The following is a 24,363-nucleotide window of genomic DNA, read 5'->3' on the forward strand; positions in this document are numbered from 1 at the left end:
AATGATAATAGAATATCTTCAGAATTTCAAGATGTGGGACTAGCAGTACAGGCAACACACTCTTGTACTGTTCACATATTTTTCACATATTTCACAAATGTTCACATATTTTTTAAAAGATACTTTGGACTCAACATACTCTAATTTCAGACTCACATGAAATGCTCTAATTTATTTCAGGCTTCTCATTAAATGAAAATAATGGTGAACTGGAAACAGAGGCTCCTGACCATTTTGGTAAAAGTGAAATAGAAACATCTCCTAAAAAGGCTCCTGCATCTGATCTTAATCATGCTGATAAAAAGATGGAAATGACAGAAAATATTTCAAATACAATGCAGCAAGTCTTAGACAAGCAAACTGAGGAAACAAAACCATCACAGGAAACCACTGAAGTATTTGAAATGTCCACAGAGGAATCTCAGCTTTCACCAGAGACACCTGAGGATGTAGCAAAGATATCTGAAGCCTTCAGTTTGGTCAATAGCGAGAGCAGCTCCTGTAAGAAGGAAGAGCAACTAGAAACAACGATGGTGTCAGAAGCTGCAGAAGGAGATGACACTCCTGAAAATGATGAAACGTCATCTCTTCCTGCAAATGAAAGTTGTGCAACTGACAGTTCACCATTGGATAAATCTTTAAAGTCACCAGCTGAAACACAGTCTTTATTTTCATCTTCTGTTGAATTAAACAAGTCCAGTGTGTCTTCCTCACCAGCAGCCTCACTAGAGTTAGGCTCTTCACATGACATGATGCGTAGTCAGATGTCACCACTAGAATCCTCTATAACTCTTCCAACAACATACGTATCGCTCACTCCAAAAATTGGAATGGGAAAACCAGCTATCACCAAAAGAAAGTTTTCTCCTGGGAGACCAAGGTCAAGACAGGTGAGCATGTTTTACTGAAATCAGTTACAAAAAACATTTTAGTTGTATTGTTTACCGGAATCATTACTTTGGCTATGACATCAAGAGAGGTATTTGTTTTGCCTTCTGTCTGAAACTGAGACTACAGAGTTTGTTGTTAGCTTATTAGTACACTTCTTTACCAACAATTTACTGTGGAGAACTGATTTCATGAGTAAATGTTTGTACAGATTTTGTCAGAAAGAAAGAAAAAGAAGTAATTATGTTTCCTGTGGTTTTTCTGAAAGGTTTGTATTCTGGAATTAATTCAGGGTAAAGCATATTTTCCAATATTACTAATTTAGCTAGGGTGTACAGATGTCCAGACCAAACATTTATTACTTGTAGGTGGTGAATAACAATGCTGTTCAAAGATTTGCTGTGCAAGTCTCATTTAATTCTCTTTAGAACCCACACATTACTTAGATAATTTATTTCACTGCTGATTTCATGAACTTCTTTATAGTTCCCCCTCTATTCTTAGTCTACATATATATTCTAAATGAAATAATATTAATTGGTAAAAAAAAGAATAAAATGTCCTGATAAAATGGCTGATTTAGATTTCTAATTATTATAAATTATTCCTAGGTGCAGGAACCTTAAAAAACAAATGGATTTTCCTATGAAAGTTGTTTTTCATTTATTTATTTATTTTATATTTTATTTTATTTAAGACCATCTTTATTTAACTTCTTTAAAATATAACAAACACAAGCAGAAAAAAAGATATTACAAACATAAACAGAGAATTAGAAATTCAATTCCTCCTTCCAAAAGATATATAACATAATATAACATAGATTAAAAATATACAATTCATGAAAAAATTAAAAAGAACAATAAACAGAAAAAGAAAAGAAAAAGAAAAATTATTTAAAACTTAAAAACTACTTCCAATTGTTTGTGTATCACTTCCTTCACCAATTTCCATTCGCTCGCTTTTCTTAATTCATTCATACAACAACACCCCCTAAAGAGTTTTGGCTTGCACAACCTTTCAAGTTGTTTTTCATTTAGACAGGTTCCACCCCACCCCCCGAAGAGTAAAATAATTAATGTTTTTATTTTATCACAATTTATTTAATGTTCATGCTATGCTTAATACTGAATACATAATTAGCCACGTCTGCTTTAGCCCACACAATTTTCAGTACAGTAATGGGTTTCACTGACTTGTACCAAATTATAATCCATTTTATATTTTCTTTGCAACTTCTCTTTAACAATAATGCATATACAGTGGAACCTCGGAAGCTCGATGCCTTTGAACTCAAACCTTTCGGCTCACAAGCGATTGAAACCCGGAAGTGATTGTTCTAGTTTTCGGAAGCCGAATGTCCAGTGCGGCTTCTGTGGCTTCCGATTGGCTGCAGGACCTTCCTGCAACCAATCAGAAGCCACACTTTGGGAGTCGAATGCTTTGGATGTTGAACGGACTTCTGGAACGGATTCCGTTTGACTTCCGAGGTACGACTGTATAGTTAATGGGTGCAGTCCTATGTTCATTGGAGGATCTGCCCTCAGAAGACTCTTGCTTAGCAAGGAAGGTGGACTGCCGTCACACCTCTGATTTTACTGATGCTCTAATGGTGGAAAAGGCAAAAAGGAGGCATGTAAGGGACTGATTGGGGGAGGACTTTCAGTCTCCTGAAATACCAACAATATTCAAAAGATAATTAAAATCAACAATAACTAACAAACAAACAAAAGAGTAAAACACACCAACATCTATGTGTCCAGATAGGCTTGCATAAACAAAGCTGCTTTAAGAGGTGCCAAAATGAGAGCAACAAAGGCACCTGCCTGAAGTCAATAGGCAGGGAGTTCCAGAAACAAATTGTGTTATAAGCAAATGTCTTATGCTTTTGAATGCTATCAGTTCAGTCTTTTGTTTTCATTTCTCTGGTTACTAGATTGGTGCTAGAATGTAACCTTTTAGGTTGTATTTTTAATCTTTTGTTATCCTTGCCCCTGAATCATGTGCTAGACATATATAGGATTTGGTGTATTTCATCTGGCAAAGGACAATTAGCTTTCATAGTACTAATTAGGAATTAGTTTGTGGGGAAATGGGTCTCTTGCCTTTGCGTTTTTAAATCTTGCCTGTTAGAAACATTGCCTGACTGCAAAAAGGTAAGTAATGGGAGTACTTACCCCCACTAATTTGTATGGCTTTTGGATGGTATACTTGTGCAGGCCTTAATGTTTTTGTAGACAGGTAGCTGGCAGAATAAGAAATTCTCTTCCAGAAAGATGACAATGGTAGGAAATGAAGAGATTCAGGACCACTGGTCTGTTTTTCAAAGCCTGTGTTAGCCGTGCAACTTAGCTATTAAAAAGTTGGTAAAAGTGTACCAGTGCCAGGCAGCACTTCCTGCTCTGCCTAAATAAATGTACTGTGAGAGTGCCTCTTCTTACCACCTATGTTCCAGGAGTCCGAAACTTTCCATAAGCACATCTGAGATTTGAGAAGATGTTGTGGGCACCATCATAAAATGGCTGCCATGGACACATGATCCATTACAGAAAGGCTGCTGTTGAGTGGACACTGCCTGTTAAAAAATGTTGGGAGCCACAGAAGAAATTCAAGACGTATTTGCCTCCCCTGCAACCTCCCTGCATCTTTAAACACAATTTTGATTTGTCCAATGCATGCTTATCTCCAGAAAATATGGCATGCTGCCTAAGATATTTGAGGAATTACATGAATACTATTTCAGTTTACATGAATATCCTAACACAGATCATGGAAAGTTCTGATGATTTACAACAGAAGTTGATGTAGGGACATAATTATAAAAATTCTGACCACACTAGGTTTAACTTATAGGTTTCATTTAAGAGAATGTTGGGGGTTTAGATGGAGAGAAAGCAAGCATGCTGCCTTTTTAAAGGCAGTTGTGGCAAAGCAATATTATGCACATTTACCAGCCAGCATGCCTTAAGTCTCAATAAAAACCACTATTGACACTGACCAATATATGCAAAGGCTCACTGCATAGATGCAGCTTAGTTTTTAGTTTTAATGGTGCTGCTTTGGAGCCCTTTGAAAAAAGAAGCTGCACTACTACGAAGACACAGAATTTGATAGTTCTAGCAGGACCCTGGAGTTTCCAGTGGTGGATATAATAGGCATATCCTGCTTCTTCTTCATTCTGATTGGTTAGAGTTGTGCAGGAGTTGGTTTCTGTCGGGGTCACACTCCCTGATAGCACAGCTGAAGAGGTTATGCACTCCTGCATGATCAACCAGAAAAAATAGAGGTAGGACACATCTGTAATATCAGACTAGAACTTGTTTGCTGTTGAACTGCTGCCTCTTCCTGCTACTTGCTGGCTGTGCCCCACCTCTACTTTGTTTGTGTTCATTAGAGGCAAGTAGGAATGGACTTTACATTGGGCAGTGTAGTTGTTATTAACTTTTTTCTTAAACTTTTGATCTATGTTGTTGATGCTGTGTGTTTCTTTATTAATATCAATTCTAGAGAAATGGCAGTTTGCTTCAAAGTACACACCAATTACTACTTTTTGTTTTATTTTTGTTTTAAGTGAATGAGCTTTCTCCTGAGTTGTGCTTTCATGGACATTAATCAAAAGCCTGAATGTTCTTCCTGTTTTTGAGAATCTCTTTTGAAGATTATGGTCTTATTTAGACATGGCACCAGATTATGATTTGGGTAGTTAGCGAATTAATCTTCTGACGATGCACTCACTCACATCTGCTAATTGCTTTCATTATTTCCTGATTCTTGACAAACCATATTTTGTATGCATAACACTGGTGTGTCAGCTGCCCCCTTCAAGAAGCTAGGTGCACACACAAATGTAGAAATATTATGTTTAGTATATTTAGGATAAAATTTCGTAGAATCATATTTTAGTACTTTTATTAAGTATGAAAGTGGAGTTTTAGTGCTGTAGTACTTCTTCGCTAGAGTAGCCTAAAAGATTTTGTTGTACAAGTGTCTTGTTTGATAAAACTTCTGTATTTCTGAGGGTACTTAAAGTTTAGAGACTTCTTCTAATTGAGAGAGGGAAGAGGAAGCTGTGATCCTCCAGAGACATTGTGGGACTCCATCAGTACTAGCCAGCATGGGATGACAGAAGCTGCAGTTCAATCACATTTGGAGGGCCACAGTATCTCCAATCCTGAAATTTGAGGAACCCTATTCCTAAATATTTTTTGTGTGGAAACTGAGAGCATTACTGATACTGTTCAAAGAAACAGCCACCTGTTACACTTACTGTAGATGCATAGCAAATGTTAGCAAGGATTGGGGGTGAAGAGTATTGCAAATGCAGTTTTGGGATCCTTACAGATAACGTCTGATACCCAGTCTCCATCTAGGGATTGTTTTCCTATATATAAAGAATTATGTACAAGTATAGAAAAAGAATTATGTACAAGTATAGAAAATATGGAAATTGCCTTGGTGAATTCAATCTTAGCCCATTTTTGGACTCTACAGAATACAATATATTAGGCACTTATAGACATGATTGCTTGCTAAAAAAATTTATATAAAAATTTCAGTTGTTTTTTTAATAGTGCTTGGGTGGTATAGCTTCAGCTCATGGATATTTTAACTGTTCGTTTATTTTTCATTTTCATATTATACCTTTTACTTTAATCCATTTTTTCTGCTATGCTTCTTAGCTTTTCTGGTTTGTAATTTTTAAAAATTTCTTTTAACAGTCACACAACATAGCCCAAGTCAGTTGCCTTCTCCAAGATGCAGACTTAAATATAGAAATAATATTGCCATAAAAATAAAGCCATGATCCCAATAGGTGTATCTTGGTTTAGTATTGTAGTAATAAAAGTTAAAAATGAGTCACAGTCACTCTTCATCTGTTCCTCATGCCAAGCAATCTTTTGTTTTCTGGCAGTGCTTCTCTTTTATATTTATTATTTAATCAAATTTTATTCACACTTGAAGTCTGATGCTCATCCTGTGAGTGATAGGTTGAAATTTATCCCAGTAAGTCCATGTGTTTGTTAAACCAAGTATTTGTGTGCCTGCATGTGCTTTGCTTTCAGAAAATTTTATTTGCGTTCTTTATTTTTATTTTATTTGGCTGAGTTTTATACATCTATTTTCTCACCTGGCATATCCTAGGGGGCTTGGAGTAGCCATAATACAGTGAGCCCACCTTCCTGGTCCCCAGACATTTCAGAAGGTCGGGAAATTTTTAAGTCCAGACCGCTACCTGGCAGTGCCATATGGAGCATCAAAGTGGTAATTAATTTGTATTTATATTCTTGTTATCCTTTGCTATCTCTCTGCTGTTCTCCATTATAAAAAGATACTAATGAAAACTCTTCTGAAGCATAGCTAAATTAATATGCTACTTAAACCCAATCCTTAAACAGCTGTATAACTTGCTTTTTAAAAATCCCTACATTCTCTCTCAGTGCATGCAGAATGAACATTGAGCCAATTTCTAATTCCGCTGTATGTGGTGCTTAATGCCTACAGGGTGTATTCTATACATGGTAACTGCGCCATGTTGTATGTTACGAGTTACTGCTATCATCTGGATGGAGTTTGAAATACAATAGATGGGAGACCAATGTATATCGTGTCTGAAACCTCCAATGGCCAGTGCATACTTTAGAGGTTGCTGTAAAACTAATTTTCTCTGCTCCTCCTCCAGAAGGTCTCACACAAAGGGCTGCAGATTATTATTTCCATACAAAGAGCTTTATGGCAGCTTGTTATTATCATAAAAAGTAAAGGTAGCTATGTGGCTCCACAAAGTCAAAATCCATATTAGGTCAGTGCCTTTATTAGGTCAACCAAAACATCACAAAATAGTATGCAAGGTTCTGAATTTTCCAGAATTCTTCACCAGAATCTAGCCTAATGAAGAATTTTTTAAATCTCAAAAGCTGAAATACTATATATGTCCTGAAAGATTATCAGCATAATATAGATACAGTACAGATAAAATAAATATTTTTATTTTTGCAGTATTTTTGCAATGGTTATTGTATTACCTCTTGTTGACTAGGTGCTGCTGCTTTTTGTTGTGCTTCCTGTTTCAAGATAGTGTTTAATTGTATACATTATTAGAAGGGATGAACTCTGTATCTAGAGTAACCAGCCTAAGACCTGAACAAGCTGAAAAGAATGTTTCTTCTCATGAGACTTAGATTTCTTCATTTGCATTCTCATTTTCAGCACGCCCACGTTTGATTAATATGTTTGTATCAGTAATTGTACTATTAATTTAATATTAAGCTTCATGAAAATGTGTCCTTCCAATATCATTTACAAATTTTATAAACAATGAAAGTTAATGGTGTGTTGGTACTTTCAGGACTATCTGTGGAGCTAGAGTGAACATTGTTGTGAATATTCTCTTAGCAAGCAATATTTTTACTCCCCCTTCCCATTTTCTCAAGTCATCAATGCCTAGTACATACCTTGTGAATAGCGTGTACAGTGTTAGGCATGCCTTTGATGAGATTGATGGGAAGCTACTCTTAAGCCAATGCAGGATATAAACATAGAGTGGAATCCAGTTGGTGCTTCTTGCAGTGCTGCATCAGCAGAGGTGCCTGCTAATCAGAGAGAAGGGAAAACATTATTTGCCAGGTGACCTTTCAGGACAGATTATTGGGTAGCAAAACTTCCTCTCCTCCTCTTCTGCTAGCAAATGATTCCCACTAAATCAAAAACCCCACCTGGATCAAAATTCATAATAAGGTACTTGACAAAGGTTCATAGGCCGCAACTCTCACAGTACAGTAGTACCTCGGTTTGCGACCACAATTGGTTCAGGGGAGCCGGTCGCTCCCCGAGTTCGTCGCTCCCTGAGGCACGCTTCTGCGTTTGCGCGAAGCGCCGATAGATCACTTCTGCACACACACACACACACACACACACACTGCGCAGATCGCTTCTGCGCATCCGAGCACCACAGAACCCAGATGTAAACACTTCCAGGTTCGCTGTGGTCAGAAACCGAAGCGGTCGCTCCCTGAGGCGGTCGCAAACCGAGGTACCACTGCTGTGTATCAAGATCTTTTCATATCTGCAAGCCCTGCTGGGGGACATGCTCATGTGAAAAATACTGTTGTATTGCAAAATGCAAAATCCTGTTGTATTCTTACAAATTCTGCTTTATAAGGAACATTTATATGAAGCACTGCTTAGTTCAATCTAAATGTTTTAATTTGCTTTAAATAGGGTCGTGGCTCAGGGTTTCCTGGGAAGCGGAGACCACGTGGTGCAGGCCTTTCTGGAAGAGGTGGACGGGGGAGATCAAAACTTAAAAATGGAATTGGATCTTTTCTTTCTCCAGGGGTAAGAATCTATAGCATATCATTTGAGCAGGCAGAAGTGTTGATTTGTGTCTCTGCTGACAATGATCTGCTTTTACTGCCAGAAAACTGTTTAAGTTTTTGTTTTCTTTTATTTGTAGGTCACAGATAAGGACCTTTCATGTAACAAAGACGAGGAAGAAAACTCAATGCACAATACTGTTGTCCTGTTTTCAAGCAGTGACAAGTTTACTTTGCATCAGGTTGCAATATTAATTCATATTTCATTATTTTCTAATGTCATTGGTTATTTCCCAATTTCTAAGCCTCAGATGAAAAGTGTAGGCAATATTTAAAGGTATTATTTATTCTAGCTGTCCACTTCTGGTGACATCCAACCTCTTCCTAGCAAGACATTTGACGATAGTTAATTTATCTGGCGTGCTCTGGTCCATGGGGACACGACTAAACGACTAAACAACAACAATTTATCTATAGGTGAAACAAAATAAAAAAAAGCTCATACCAATGACAAACATGAAAGCTCATACCAATGACAAACTTAGTTGGTCTCTAAGGTGCTGCTGGAATGAATTTTTTTAATTTTGTTTCGACTACGTCAGACCAACATGGCTACCTACCTGTAATTATCTATAGGTGTTTAATCTAGATAATTTATAACTTATTACTTGGTGGTCCATAAAACAAGTAATAAGCCTGTTAGAGTTTTGTTAAACTTAGGAATTAACTATTCTGTATATGGGCTACTATAGTAGAGGCTGCAGTTATTGCATTGTGTGGCTACTGTCCTCTTAGGGTTTGAGGGCAGGTAATTGCTTCATCAGTTGTTATTACACTGGCTGCTATGTAGCTTCTGGCCACAATTCTAGTGGTCTTTAAAGCTAGAAGTGAGTTAGATCTAAAGCTGAGCGGATATTTTTGGTCCATCTCTCTTTGGACATTTGCAGTGAGCTTGTAATAAATTATGGAAATTCTTGTAGATTTTTAAAATTGTTTTAAGACTTTAACTACCTGTCCTTACAAAAATGCTCAAGCTAGTTTTACTAGTATTATTGATTTTTGCTATAAACATAGGGTATATTAATGATAATAATAAGGAGACTATATACATCTGAATTTTTGAAAGAGTGCAAGGTTTGCTAAAAAACAAACAAGGTTTGTTTAAAGGTGTATATTTCTTCTATGTTTTAATTACCTAGTACTGGTTGTTTACCTGAAAATGTTTCTTTGATATTCTAGGATATGTGTGTAGTTTGTGGGAGTTTTGGCCAAGGTGCAGAAGGACGATTGCTTGCCTGCTCTCAGTGTGGTCAGTGTTACCATCCATACTGTGTCAGTATTAAGGTGAGCACTTTGAAATTATTGTCAGCACATTGTCCCTGCATATACCACATTGATTCCAGTTTTTACATTATTAAGGAGTGTTTTTAGCTTGTAAAATATTCCTCTGGAAATGTGACCATTATTTGTATGCAACTGACAAAGCACTTTAATTAAATGACATTTTATAAATGCAAGAAAAGTTAACCTTTGTGTAATTTTTCTGCTATAAATAGCACCATTTATCTTGCTGATGGTTAAAAGAAAGTATTGAGCTAGATATAACCTAAGTATTAAGATATGAAGCAATATAGTGTGTTTTGTTTTGTTTAAGGCTGGTTTCCTAAAAAAATAATTCACTTTGTCTGTTGACTATCACAATTTTCAGAAACTGGAGTAATTAATTTCTTACATTCATTAAGCTAGGAGAGAATGTGCAAAAAGTTAAATTTGGATAGTTATGGGAAGACATGCACAGATAATAAACGATTTGCTTCAGCATATAAACAATGAATTGTCTTTAAGTGCAGTTATTTAAAAAGGGAATATTCTTTTAATGTATTAAATCACATGCACTTTTATGAAAGGGTTGTACTGAAGCTATAACACACTCTAGACAGCTTTTGTTCTTACAGAATGATTAGTGTAGTAGATGGGGTAAACTTTTGAACACTCCGTAAAAAGTAGCCATTTTAATCCTCATAAATAGCATGTTTTGAAGCAGTTTAAAATGCATTTCAAACCCTGATTATGAAGGGAATTGGATAACTATTTCCAAGCCTATCTCCTTTTATTTACATATGTCTTGCACCACTGTGTTGTAGTGAATGAAAAAAGAAAACATTCAGGAGTGGTAGAGCTGGTTCACACATAACACTCTTAATGATCACAGCAAAACCAACTCTGATTTGATTGCTTAAAATCCTGAACCTACAAACACCTTTCCTTACCAATGTTTGCCTGCCCCTTGACTTTTCCTGTACTGTTGTGAGGGAGACCATTCCAGCCCTCTCATACTTAGCATGTCAGGAGCAGCTCTCTTTTGTTTTCTGCCCCACTCCCCCAAGAAAGATGGAAGATTCAACTGTTTAAGAAATAACTATCTAGCCAGTACCAACCTCTTACCTCTTGCAAGGAATTGCTCCTTTTGAGGGTGTGTGACAAAACTGGAGCACACTCGCTCTTTTCACAGAACATGAACACTTCATATTTCCCCAACCATCTCTGCTAGTGGGAGAGAAGTTCTAGGGTTCTAAATAAGTAATGTGAGGTTGGTATTCACATGATCACTTTGCAACAGAGTGATATGTAAACTGGCTTTTGCACTGTGACATATGCTGGTAAAGACTGATTCAGAGGTTTGGAACATTGCACCTTGCTTCTGTCAGGTACCGTGATGGACCTTTTCGAAAAACTTCTTTTTTCAAGTTTCGATGTATGTTTCTAAACTATAGCCATAGTTAAGATTAGGAATGTAGTATTTGGCACTATTGTACTTTTGTTTAAATGTCATAATGGGGAGGAGATGCCAAATAGATTTGTAAATAAAGAGCAAACTGTATTTCTCCAGATTTTGGAACTATGTTGTCTTTTAATTTCAGTAAATGTGAATCTTGATTTTGATATTTGCAATAACTGGCAGTATGCTGAAGCCTTACACTTGGGCTATTTTATTTTTTAAAAAAATCTAAAACAATTTTTCATCCATAATCTTGGAGAGCACAATGTACATTGCTATTGAATACCATATGTAAAGATATTTTTGACTTCTCAAAAAATCAGGACTTCCCTCTAAAACAAAAAGGAGAGCATAAACATTAAAAAAATACTATTTCCAAATGATAGAAGCAAATTTATTGAGAATATAAGCCTGTAAATCTACTGAGGTTGTATGGCTTCCATAAATAATTAACCTGCTGTCTTCCACTATGCAGATAACAAAAGTGGTGCTCCACAAAGGTTGGAGATGTCTGGAATGCACTGTGTGTGAAGCCTGTGGGAAGGCTACAGATCCGGGAAGGCTGCTCCTTTGTGATGATTGTGATATCAGCTATCACACTTACTGCCTAGATCCGCCACTGCAGACAGTTCCTAAAGGAAGTTGGAAATGCAAATGGTATGTCTAACTTTGTTTTTTTCACTTTTAATGTTTTCTTTTAATCTGACTAATGTTTTCTTTTAATCTTTTAATTAATATAATATGGCAAGGCTGATTTGGCAAATTACTTTTTGCTGTCATTTAAAGATAATACAATTTAAAGGTGAAAATAAGTATTTTAATAAAGTTAAGCAGTGAATCTTGCCATGAGCCCATGTTAAGGAAGATATTGTTTTGTGTTTTACAGGTGTGTTTGGTGCAGACATTGTGGTGCTACATCTCCTGGTCTTAGATGTGAATGGCAAAATAATTACACACAGTGTGCTCCCTGTGCAAGTTTATCTACCTGCCCAGTCTGCTGTTGCAATTACAGAGAAGAAGAGCTTATTCTGCAATGCAGACAGTGCGACAGGTCAGAGTTTCTGCTACACAGTGAATTATGTATTTTCATACGTCAATTATTTGCTCATAGTGTAATGTTGACTGAAGATTGTTTTAATTTATCATATGGAATTTACTATCCCTCCCTTATCAGAATCACTTTCCAATAAGAGATAGCCTCTTCCAAAGAAAAAGCTGTAGCTAATACAGTGGTACCTCCATTTACGACCTCAATTGGTTTCGGGGAGCTGGTTGCTCCCCGAGCAGGTCGTAAACGGAGCGCCTCTTCTGCACGTGCGCGAAGCACCGATAGAGTGCTTCTGCGTGAGCTGCGCAGATTGCTTCTGCGCATCCGCACGCTGCGGAACCTGGATGTAAGCACTTCCGGGTCCGCGGCAGTCGCAAACTGATCGATCACAAACCACAGCAATTGTAAACCAAGGTATGACTGTATCAGAAAAAAAGAAAACCACCATGTGTTGTTGTTGTTTTTAAAAAAGAAAGTTATCTCTTCCTCTTGAGTTGATAAATGGTACTCTGACTTGGTTCATACATCACGTTATACTATAGTTTAAAACCAACTATATTTGAATGTGGACATGCAAGTCACTGGTGTCCAGTGCTTAAACATTCTTGCTCTGTTTCTCCCCTGTTACTGCTGGGAAACAAGCCATAGTCTGGTTCGACATAATGTCTGAACCCAGGCTCATGATTTGTTTTTGTCCAAATAAAACATGGATGGCAATCAAGGTTTGTTCTTGGCTTATTGCTCATGGTTTGTTTGAGGAAAACCACAAGCCTGGCTTGTTACATTGCAGCACGGCAGCAATAGAAGCAGGGGTGGAGCAGAGAGTGAGAAATGTTGGGCAGCATGAACCAGCACGATGCTTGTTCAGAGTTTGTTTTTAACTATGATGTAATACGACATTCAAGCCAGGCTTCTGATGCAACGTTTAGAGGTGCAAGTTGCTTCTATATTGCAAAGAGCACTCCCAAAGTGCAGCCTGTTGCTTGGGGAGAGTATAATCCCATCTAGCACAGAGTGAACACTGCTCCCCTGGGTGGACAAACCATCTACCCAAAGTACCCCTGTCTTATCTGACAATTTTAACAACTGTCTTCTGGGACTAAAGCAGACTTCCTCTGGGGTCTTCATATCATTGCCTCTTTACAGGGAAGCTTTTAAAGCAGTAGACTTGTTCTGTGCTTCTTTCAATCTAAAGAGAGTCTGAATGGTATTCTGGCATAAAATGGTATACGTTTCATCATTTCCTCCTTTTTAACTTAACTTCCAGATGGATGCACACAATCTGTCAAAACTTAAACACAGACGAGGAAGTGGAAAGCACGGCTGACAGTGGCTTTGACTGCACCATGTGTCAGCCATACATACCACCAGCAAATGGTAAGGAATTTCTTAATTGGGTATCTAGCAGCATAGCACTAGCTTTGGAAACAACTTCTTTTGGTCTGTCTCCTGATTGGCAGATGCTGAATTGATTTCAGAGGCAGTACTTGAGGGAAATAATTTCTTATGTCTAGCTTTTAGCACTGCAAGATTATTAATGAGGAAAAAAACAATTTAGAGTAGAAAGCTGGGTAAATCTCTTCCCAGAGGATTTGTAAGTCTGCTTAAAATTATAATAGCAGCAAGAGTGTGTGTGTGTGGGCCCACAAGTGAGAGAAAGACTGCACTCAGAGCACCATGATTTTGAGCAGATGAAATTCATTATTTAACAGTAACATTATCTTGAATATTTTCTCCCAGTGTCAGATAGACTTCTCTTAACGCAGTGTCAGATATACTTCTCTTATCTTTTGTCATCATATCACCTCTTTTTTCGTAAGTTGCATTAATAAAGGTAAACGTAAAGGGACCCCTGACCATTAGGTCCAGTCGTGACCGACTCTGGGGTTGCGCGCTCATCTCGCATTATTGGCCGAGGGAGCCGGCGTATAGCTTCCAGGTCATGTGGCCAGCATGACAAAGCCGCTTCTGGCAAACCAGAGCAGCACATGGAAACGCCGTTTACCTTCCCGCTGTAGCGGTTCCTATTTATCTACTTGCATTTTGACGTGCTTTCGAACTGCTAGGTTGGCAGGAAGTTGCATTAATAACAGCAGACAAATATGTGTTTTTACTCTAAGTCAGTAGTTCCCAATTAGTTAATTACTGAAGACCCCCTATTTTTCAAAATCCAAGCCACGGACCCTCTACTTTTGAAAATTTTGATAAGCCTATGGTAGTTACTGGGTACCTCTGCAAAGCAATTTTTTGAACAAAATGTGGGGTAGCCCCTAATAAGCAAAGGATTTTAAGTATATTAAAAACACATTGTCCATGGAGTTTTCTTGGCTTGCCAGTTCCTTCTCCAGGTGGAAGGCACTGCTAATAACAAGGCCAGTGGAAGTGATGGTATTCCAGCTGAACTATTTAAAATTTTAAAAGATGATGCTGTTAAGGTGCTACACTCAATATGCCAGCAAGTTTGGAAAACTCAGCAGTGGCCAGAGGTTTGGAGAAGATCAGTCTACATCCCAATCCCAAAGAAGGGCAGTGCCAAAGAATGCTCCTACTACCGCACAATTGCGCTCATTTCACACTCTAGCAAGGATATACTTAAAATTCTACAAGGCAGACTTAAGCAATATGTGGGCTGAGAACTCCCAGAAGCGCAAGCCGGATTTCGAAGGGGCAGAGGAACCAGAGACCAAATTGCAAACAAGCGCTGGATTATGGAGAAAGCTAGAGAGTTCCAGAAAAACATCTACTTCTGCTTCATTGACTACGCAAAAGCATTTGACTGTGTCGACCACAGCAAACTATGCAAGGGTTCTGTCTTGGGCCCAGCCTTATTCAACATCTTTATCAATGACTTGGATGATGGGCTTGAGGGCATCCTGAGCAAGTTTGCAGACAACACCAAATTGGGAGGGGTGGCTAATACCCCAGAGGACAGGATCACACTTCAAAATGACCTTAACAGATTAGACAACTGGGCCAAAGCAAACAAGATGAATTTTAACAAGGAGAAATGTAAAGTACTACACTTGGGTAAAAAAAATGAAAGGCACAATTACAGGATGGGAGACACCTGGCTCGAGAGCAGTACATGTGAAAAGGATCTAGGAGTCTTGGTAGACCACAAACTTGACATGAGTCAACAGCATGATGCAGTAGCTAAAAAAGCCAATGCAATTCTGGGCTGCATCAATAGGAGTATAGCATCTAGATCAAGGGAAGTAACAGTACCCCTGTATTCTGCTCTGGTCAGACCTCACCTGGAGTACTGTGTCCAGTTCTGGGCACCACAGTTCAAGAAGGATTCTGACAAGCTGGAACGTGTCCAGAAGAGGGCAACCAAAATGGTCAAAGGCCTGGAAACGATGCCTTATGAGGAACGGCTTGGGGAAGCTGGGTATGTTTAGCCTGGAGAAGAGAAGGTTAAGGGGTGATATGATAGCCATGTTCAAATATATAAAAGGATGTCATATAGAGGAGGGAGAAAGGTTGTTTTCTGCTGCTCCAGAGAAGCGGACACGGAGCAATGGATTCAAACTACAAGAAAGAAGATTCCACCTGAACATTAGGAAGAACTTCCTGACAGTAAGAGCTGTTCGGCAGTGGAATTTGCTACCAAGGAGTGTGGTGGAGTCTCCTTCTTTGGAGGTCGTTAAGCAGAGGCTTGGCAGGCATATGTCAAGAATGCTTTGATGGTGTTTTCTGCTTGGCAAGGGGTTGGACTGGATGGCCCTTGTGGTCTCTTCCAACTCTATGATTTTATTATTCTAAATTCTTAAAGAAATGGGAGTGCCTGATCACCTCATCTGTCTCCTGAGAAATCTCTATGTGGGACAAGAAGCTACATTTAGAACTGGATATGGAACAACTGATTGGTTCAAAATTGGGAAAGGAGTAGGACAAGGCTGTATATTGTCTCCCTGCTTACTTAACTTATATGCAGAATTCATCATGCGAAAGGCTGGACTGGATGAATACCAAACCGGAATTAAGATTGCCGGAAGAAATATCAACAACCTCAGATATGCTGATGACACAACCTTGATGGCAGAAAGTGAGGAGGAATTAAAGAACCTTTTAATGAGGGTGAAAGAGGAGAGTGCAAAATATGGTCTGAAGATCAACATCAAAAAAACCAAGATCATGGCCACTGGTCCCATCACCTCCTGGCAAATAGAAGGGGAAGAAATGGAGGCAGTGAGAGATTTTACTTTCTTGGGCTCCTTGATCACTGCAGATGGTGACAGCAGTCACGAAATTAAAAGACGCCTGCTTCTTGGGAGAAAAGCAATGGCAAACCTAGACTGCATCTTAAAAAGCAGAGACATCACCTTGCCAACAAAGGTCCGTATAGTTAAAGCTATGGTTTTCCTAGTAGTGATGTATGGAAATGAGAGCTGGACCATAAAGAAGGCTGATCACTGAAGAATTGATGCTTTTGAATTATGGTGCTGGAGGAGACTCTTGAGAGTCCCATGAACTGCAAGAAGATCAAACCTATCCATTCTGAAGGAAATCAGCCCTGAGTGCTCACTGGAAAGACAGATCCTGAAGCTGAGGCTCCAATACTTTGGCCACCTCATGAGAAGAGAAGACTCCCTGGAAAAGACCCTGATGTTGGGAAAGATTGAGGGCACAAGGAGAAGGGGACAACATAGGACGAGATGGTTGGACAGTGTTCTCGAAGCTACGAACATGAGTTTGACCAAACTGCGGGAGGCAGTGCAAGACAGGAGTGCCTGGTGTGCTCTGGTCCATGGGGTCACGAAGAGTCGGACACGACTAAACAACAACAAACAACAATAACACTGTCCTGCTTTCCTTCGCGTGAGGAGCGATATATGGCTTTTTATTGCCGGGTCAAAATCGTCATTGAGGTGTGATTTCAAAACTAATTTTGGCCAATATATTGAAAAACCGCACAGCGCTAAAACAGACCATAAAATTTGTGATTTTACCATGCAAAAATGACAAAATTTTAGCTGGGGGGAAGCAAGGGGTGGGGGCGTGTATTCCCTGGATGTGTTCCGTGGACCCCCAGGGGTCCTTGGACCCCTAATTAGGAACCACTGCTCTAAGTAATGTTGATGACAGTCAGAGTTACTGTACCATCTCTCCCTGTCAAATCTCAACTCTTTCCCTAACTGACAGCCACATAGACCAATTAGAATAAATTTACCTGATCCAGGCCCTATATAATTAATTCTCAAGGTGATTGATTCTCTCCTACCGTACCTCTCACTAAGCTGCTGATGCCAGACAGGCTTTTGACATAATAACAAAACAAGGCCATGACCTTTGACAGTCAAAGAGGACACAGATTAACACCCCCCCATAAAACACACAGAGAAAACCTTCTAGGCAAACAAGCATATATACCACATTTCTCTACATCGTATCAAACACATGATGGCTATTCCTATCAATAGTTTATATTAACAATATCCTATAATAATTTCGTTTTTCATTGTTTCTTAATAACAGAAACACATTTCCAGATTTTTCTCTTTTCTTACACCCATATATATATATATATATATATATATATAGAGAGAGAGAGAGAGAGAGAGAGAGAGAGAGAGAGAGAGAGAGAGAGAGAGAGAGAGACATTGTCACAAGATTTATCCTCAGTTCAGTCATTATTGTTCCATATATTATGGAAGCTGAGGTGCTATCCACAAATGAAGCAGAATTGTACTCTGACTTCATTTCTCTCTCTTTCTTTTGTGTCATATCATGTTCAGAGGTGACCAGTTTCTTGTTGCTTCCCACCATTAAAGAATTCCAAGTAGCAAAATTAATCATAATTCAGAACACTATAAAACCATGATTTATATTAGATTGCATCCAATTTTTCTTACTATATTTGATAAAGGAAATGCCATTCATCATAAAATTATCTTGTTATTGTCTCCCCCACTATGAATCTGATGTATCATATTAATTCAGCCATTGAAGCAAACTTCCATATTTTACCAATCCATTCTTCAATAGGTGGTGTCATTGATAATCTCCACTCCCACCTTCCTGCATATAAAATTCCAGCAGCTATAAAATTCTAGTGGTGGTTACTGTATTAGAAACCATGAAGTAAATTAATTCCTTTTTGATCTTCACTGTGTCTTCCACATAATTCAGGAAAAGGGTAAAAACAACGACACTGGATCTAAAAGAATTTCATATCCTAAAACCCTTCTTAGTGGGCTGCTAATGGTTTTCCAATAACCTTTTGATACCTAGGAGGTTTGGGGAAATGACTGTGATAGCAGAATGGCAGACTTCCATCTATTTCAAAGGGTCTTGCACCAGAGTCCGTCATGGAGGTTGCCCAGCAGGAACACTTGGCAGATTGTGTCATTGATCTTTAAACTAACTTATATTTCTTGTTTTCTTCATATGTTAATCTGCCAGCTGCTACATCCAAATCACTGTCTGTCCATACTATTTCTTTCTAGTTAATTCTGAAATTATCATGGTTTGTCTTAATTAGCTATTTCTAAGTCAAATGGGACTGCTGCCTCTTTGGCTTCCCAAATGTGCTTATGCCTTTCCATCCCCCCGTCTCTCAAATTATCCAGGCTTTAACCTCTATGGAATGTTGTTTCCCACACCATTAAAAAATAAACTTGCTCAGGTTTACATCAAATTAGATTTTCATTTTATTTTAAAGGCATTGTTTACATTTTAAAAAAATTAATTGATACCTGCCTAGATTTTTCAAGATGGAGCAGGCTGTGCATACAAAGAAATGAAATAAATGAATGCTATTGTTGAAAGGGACAAATGGTACATTGTGCTTTCTCTCACGACCCGGAGAAAGGCTTGATTTAAGGGAGCAATCTTAAAACCAGCCAAAGGCCAACTGAGGGTCCCTTGGAAGTTGTGTAAGTGCCACTCTACCAGCAGAGAGGAAGACCCACCAGAGAGTCAGCAGTCATGTTGCCAGAGATCCTTGAGTATATTAGTAAGAAATTGCGGGCATAGGGGCCTTGGCAGAGTGTTCTGGTGCTGTGGGTAAAAACAGGTCAGGAAAAAATAACTTGCAGGTATGCATGCATGGAATTAGGCTGTAAGCTTTACTGCTTTCAGTGAGAGCTGTTATGGAATTAATGTTCTTTAGATTGTGCCTAGTGCTTCCAGAAATATAAGTATTTCTTCAACACACTATTAGCACATAGTTGTTTTTAATTTGTATATTCAGCCTTCCATTGTATTCCTGGTAACAGTGAATGTCAACTGAAATTTATTAGCCAAAAAAAATTCAATTGTTCAAAAATTTAAAAATGCACTTCTGACATGCCTGAAGTAATGAGCACAAGAGACTTGCAGATGATTAGAAATGACACCAACATCAAAAACTATAGTTATAGAGGATTACTGTATATATTTTAATACAAGCAACATCATCATCATTATTCATTTCATTTCTATACCGCTTTATTTTAAGGGGAAAAATCTTAAAGTGGTTTAAAGGTAAAGGTATCCTTGACCATTAGGTCCGGTAGCGAACAACTCTGGGGTTGCGCGCTCATCTCGCTCTATAGGCCGAGGGAGCTGGCGTTTGTCCGCAGACAACTTCCAGGTCATGTAGCCAGCATGACTAAGCCGCTTCTGGCGAAACCAGAGCAGCACACAGAAACACTGTTTACCTTCCCGCCGCAGCGGTGCCTATTTATCTACTTGCACTTTGACGTGTTTTCGAACTGCTAGGTTGGCAGGAGCTGGGACCGAGCAACAGGAGCTCACCCTGTCGTGGGGATTCGAACTGCTGACCTTCCTATCAGCAAGCTCCTAGGCTCTGTGGTTTAGACCATAGTGCCACCTGCAGTTTACACTACATTAAAACATCAAATAAAGCAATCTATAATAAAATATTACTGAAGAAAGTCAAATATAGGGTAAGGTTACCAGACGTCCCCGTTTCCCGGGGACAGTCCCCTGATTTACAAATCAGTCCCCATACAGAATCCATTGGAGTTGAAAAGTTTCCCCAGATTAATTGAAAAAAATCTGGTAACCTTAATATAGGGTGCACAGCCAAAGCAATATAATTAACAGGAAACTACAATATTATATTAAAAGATTTCAAACTAAAACATTACTAACATAAAACATTACTAAAGGAAGTCCAATATAAAATGCACATTTTAAGTAGCATAGTTTACAAGAGAATAAAATACTATTATAAGCATAGAACATATCTGGTGTTGTTGTTGCCAGTTCTGCCAATGGTGGTTTATGGCGGGTGGTGGCAGCTGTGGAAGCTCAGACTTGATGACCTGGGTCTGCACTGAGACAGACAAGATGATATCTGGCTTCTTCAGCAACCTCAGCTTTTGTAGCTGGAGTCAATTAGGGGACTGCCATGTGGAAAAGGCCTGCAAGGCAGGGAGCAGGTATTCCAGGACTCAAAGCCAATTTCAATTTTTGTCTTTCAGTGCCTTCCTCTGAATGCTGTGAACCATCAGTTGCCACTCAAATTATAACAAAAGCAAAGGAATTTGGTAACTTTTAAAATTCTTTATTTCTTCCCCCTAACATGGTTATTGCTTAACCTAGAAATAAGTTCTACATTGTGTCAATATGTTTCTTAGTTCTTTTTATCTTTTGTCATCATATTGCCTCTTACTAAAAGTGTGTGCTTATAAATGTTATTTTTTTTGAACATGCAACTGCTCTTCAAAATTTATGGAACAGGCAGATTTTTTGTTTAAGTAAATCCCTAAAGTGAGCCAAAAACAGGGCTGAAATGGGACATTTTAGTGGGTGGGTTTTTTCTGGATTTCATTTATTTGTTACCTTTTCTCCATTAACATGAGCACTGCTATAAATTGCTTATGGAACAGCCTTTATGGGGTTTTCCTTGGACTCAGTTTGAGTAGAACTTTTGCAGGGTCAATGTAGCTATGCTATGGTGATACCATGAATAAATATCTGCAGGAAGCTATCAAGAAAACTGTAAAGAAACAATAGTCTGGTTTGCATTTCATGCTAATCCAAATTTAGGCTTAGCAGGACCATGTAGGCTTCCAGGGAGGAGCTCATTGCTGTTTCATCCCTGGTAATTCACTCGCCACACTTGAGTGAAGCCATAGTTTGGCTTAGTGTGCTATCTGAACCCAGGCTGTCCTGGAAAAAAAACAATAAACCACAGGACAGACCTTGGTTAGAGCTCATGGTTAGTCTGGAAAAAGCAAAACTTGAAGCCCAGATCCAGATGTCACGGCTTAGTTCAGCATGGTGCAGCAGTAAAACAATCAGGGAGGATTGTTCCCAGACTCTGGGAACCCACACACTTTTGCTAAACCATGGTTGAGTTTAGCATGACATGTGAACCACTCATTTGGAATAAATAATATATCAATGGAAAAAACTGTATTATTCTGAACCAGTGTTGATTTACCTCAGAAATAGTTCTGCTCATTTATTTATTTATTTATTTATTTATTTGTTCTGATGTTACAATGGATGTAATTGTTAGCAGTATGTTAATTGCAAGTTCCTTAAAGTTTTTTTGGGGGGGTACAGCTATACAATGCTTGTAAGCTAAGGTTATTAAAGTTGTGTATTCCTGTTATGGTTCATGCAAATTTCATAGACCCACCGAAGACATACACTCAGGATGGAGTCTGTCTGACAGAAACAGGGATGTCTCAGTTACAGAGCCTCAGTGCTGTTGTACCAAGAAGAAAACGGACAAAGCCAAAGCTCAAGTTGAAGATTATAAACCAGAATAGTGTGGCTGTACTCCAGACCCTGCCTGACATCCAATCAGAACACTCAAGGGATGGCGAGATGGATGACAGTAGAGGTAATTGTTGCTTTGTGCTGTATGTCACTGTTAACAATAGAAGCAGTTTACAGAAGGACATGGGTTGTAGGAGGATATTGAGGCAGTTGGGGTTTTCAGTATTTCAGGTCTTCCAGAATAGAACTAGAAATTTTGCCCTTCAGTAGACAGAATGTTATAGATCTACATGTAGCAGAGGTGTGGACTAGATTATCTCCAAGAAACCTTCCAACTACTGTATATATAACTCTTTGGTTGCCTGCTCTGCCTATCTGTGGCTTTAGCAACCTTTTGCATGTAAAACATGTACTCCACCACTGCATCTGGAGCCCTTCCATGTTGGTGTAAGTGCTATGACATAAGTAATTAATTCCCAGTACCTTTATTAGCAAAGGGATGTTAGACTTTCACGATGGTGATGTTATATAAGGAGATACATAGGTCATGAATGGATTTTAACTTTCGTGAGAAATACCTGACTAATACAATACTTAGTGACACATAGTAGAAAGAAGACTTGCATAATGAAACCCACGTAATCAAATACCCAGCAATATTGCTATTCATTAGTATGATAAGTGCCTGCTTATGAGTACAGGTGTATTAGGTGCTGTTTAATTAATAATACAGTGGAACCCCGGTTTACGAACACCCCGGTTTACAAATTTTCGGTTTACGAACGATTATAAACCGGAAATAAGTAAACTGAGGTTTCCGAGGTTTCCGATGGCCTTCGTGGAGCCATGGGAGCGCTTCCGCGACTGGGGCGCAGCCACAGAAGCGCTCCCATGGCTCTGGGAAGAGAGATGATTGACAATGAGCTGCCGCTTCTCCATGGAGCGGGAAGGAAGGGGAGCCGCTGAAGCGTTGGGGGGATTTTGCTGAGGGGAGGAGGAAGGGGAAAGCAAAGAGTACTTGGCTGTGGGTGAAGGCGCTGAGTCTCTTGGGCCCGAGAGACTCAGCGCCTTCACCCACAGCCGAGTCCTCTTTGCTTTCCCCTTCCTCCTCCCCTCAGCAAAATCCCCCCAACGCTTCAGCGGCTCCCCTTCCTTCCCACTCCATGGAGAGGCAGCAGCTCATCGTGAATCATCTCTCTTCCCGGAGCCATGTGGTGCTTCCGTGGCTGCGCCCCAGTCGCAGATCCCATGATGGCTCTGTGAGTTCAAGTAAGAAAGAAAAAATATTTGATTTTTTTTTTACAATACTGTACCATCTTATTTATTTTACATTACAGTACATTAATTATTGCCTTCATTTTATGGATCAATGGTCTTATTAGACAGTAAAATTCATGTAAAATTGCTGCTTTAGGGGGGTGTTTTTCATCGTCTGGAACGGATTAATCCACTTTCCATTACTTTCAATAGGAAAGTTCGCTTCGGTTTATGAACGCTTCGGTTTATGAACAGACTTCCGGAACCAATTGTGTTCATAAACCGAGGTACCACTGTAATAATAATACCCCACCCATCTGGCTGGGTTTCCCCAGCCACTCTGGGCGGCTCCCAGCAGAATAAAAACATGATAAAACATCAAACATTAAAAACTTCCCTAAACTGGATGCCCAGCTGTCTTCCATAACTTTAGTACCCTTTAGCAACTTTTACTGACTGCCAGCTGCTACTCAGGTTGAAGAAATGGGACCTGGGCACAAGTACACATGTCCTAATGACATTCAAACTGGATGAACCTTAGATGACCCAGTCCCCGCAGACTTAGAATAACTACTTGACCTTGGAAGCTCTGCTCAGTGCACCCCCTAACCCACCTTCAGAGGTGCATTGGGTGGCAAACAGGGCCTTTTCAGTTATGGCATCCTGCCTCTGAAATTCCACACCTTTCTCTGCGTGTCAGTCACCATCCCTAGTAGCATTTATACCTTCTGTCTTTTCCCAGCATTTGATTTTAGCAGAGTCCGTTTTTGCTACTACTACTACTACTACTACTACTTCAGTGTGCTGTCATTTAAAATTGTGTGTGATTTTATTATGCTCATTATTTTATATATGCCATTACATACCTTAGGAAGCATTTTCCTGAGAGGTGAGGCAGAATTCTGTAAGAGAAAATGATAACTTCCTATGAATTTTACTTTATAATTGTTTTATGTGTGTGTGTGTTTTTAAATTCAGAAGGAGATCTCATGGACTGTGAGGGAAAATCTGATACAAGCCCTGAACGGGAGCCTGCAGATGATGATCCTAAGGCAGTAGAAGGAACAGAGGGGATTAAAAAGAGAAAGAGAAAACCATACAGACCTGGTAGAGTACATGCTCCAGATGTTTGCATATTCATTAGGTTTATATTTATTATCTATATGTAAAAAATCTTTTAACTTACAAACTTGATTGACTAAATAAGATTTTGCTGAGAATTAACACTTCCCTGTTTGTTGTATATTACAGCTTCCTTTCCTTTCCCAATTTATTTCCTTTCTGATTCTAAAGAATGGTGTTCCATTGTTGCCAAACAGGAGAACTACCCTTATCATTCTCTTAAGTACGAATTTTGTATTGAAACTTGCCATTGGATCATTAAACCTGATAGGTGG

The 24,363-nt window shown here is 38.9% G+C and overlaps 1 protein-coding gene across 8 annotated transcripts in view; it reads left to right on the top strand.

Annotated features, from left to right (window-relative positions):
- KMT2C (lysine methyltransferase 2C) overlaps positions 1-24,363 on the top strand; it is a 174,594-nt gene that overhangs the window by 94,261 nt on the left and 55,970 nt on the right. For 7 of the 8 annotated variants that reach the window (XM_035129359.2, XM_035129372.2, XM_060280917.1 and 4 more), the window contains exons 13-23: positions 181-890; positions 6,031-6,150; positions 8,107-8,223; positions 8,342-8,443; positions 9,441-9,545; positions 11,456-11,637; positions 11,867-12,031; positions 13,296-13,405; positions 20,461-20,526; positions 21,621-21,833; positions 23,945-24,073. In XM_035129359.2, the coding sequence (XP_034985250.2) occupies positions 181-890; positions 6,031-6,150; positions 8,107-8,223; positions 8,342-8,443; positions 9,441-9,545; positions 11,456-11,637; positions 11,867-12,031; positions 13,296-13,405; positions 20,461-20,526; positions 21,621-21,833; positions 23,945-24,073 (2,019 nt within the window). The remainder of the gene's footprint in view (positions 1-180; positions 891-6,030; positions 6,151-8,106; positions 8,224-8,341; positions 8,444-9,440; positions 9,546-11,455; positions 11,638-11,866; positions 12,032-13,295; positions 13,406-20,460; positions 20,527-21,620; positions 21,834-23,944; positions 24,074-24,363) is intronic. The other variant, XM_060280920.1, reaches the window with a different exon arrangement.

This window comes from Zootoca vivipara, chromosome 12, assembly GCF_963506605.1.
Source record: "Zootoca vivipara chromosome 12, rZooViv1.1, whole genome shotgun sequence".
Taxonomy (NCBI): Eukaryota; Metazoa; Chordata; class Lepidosauria; order Squamata; family Lacertidae; genus Zootoca; species Zootoca vivipara.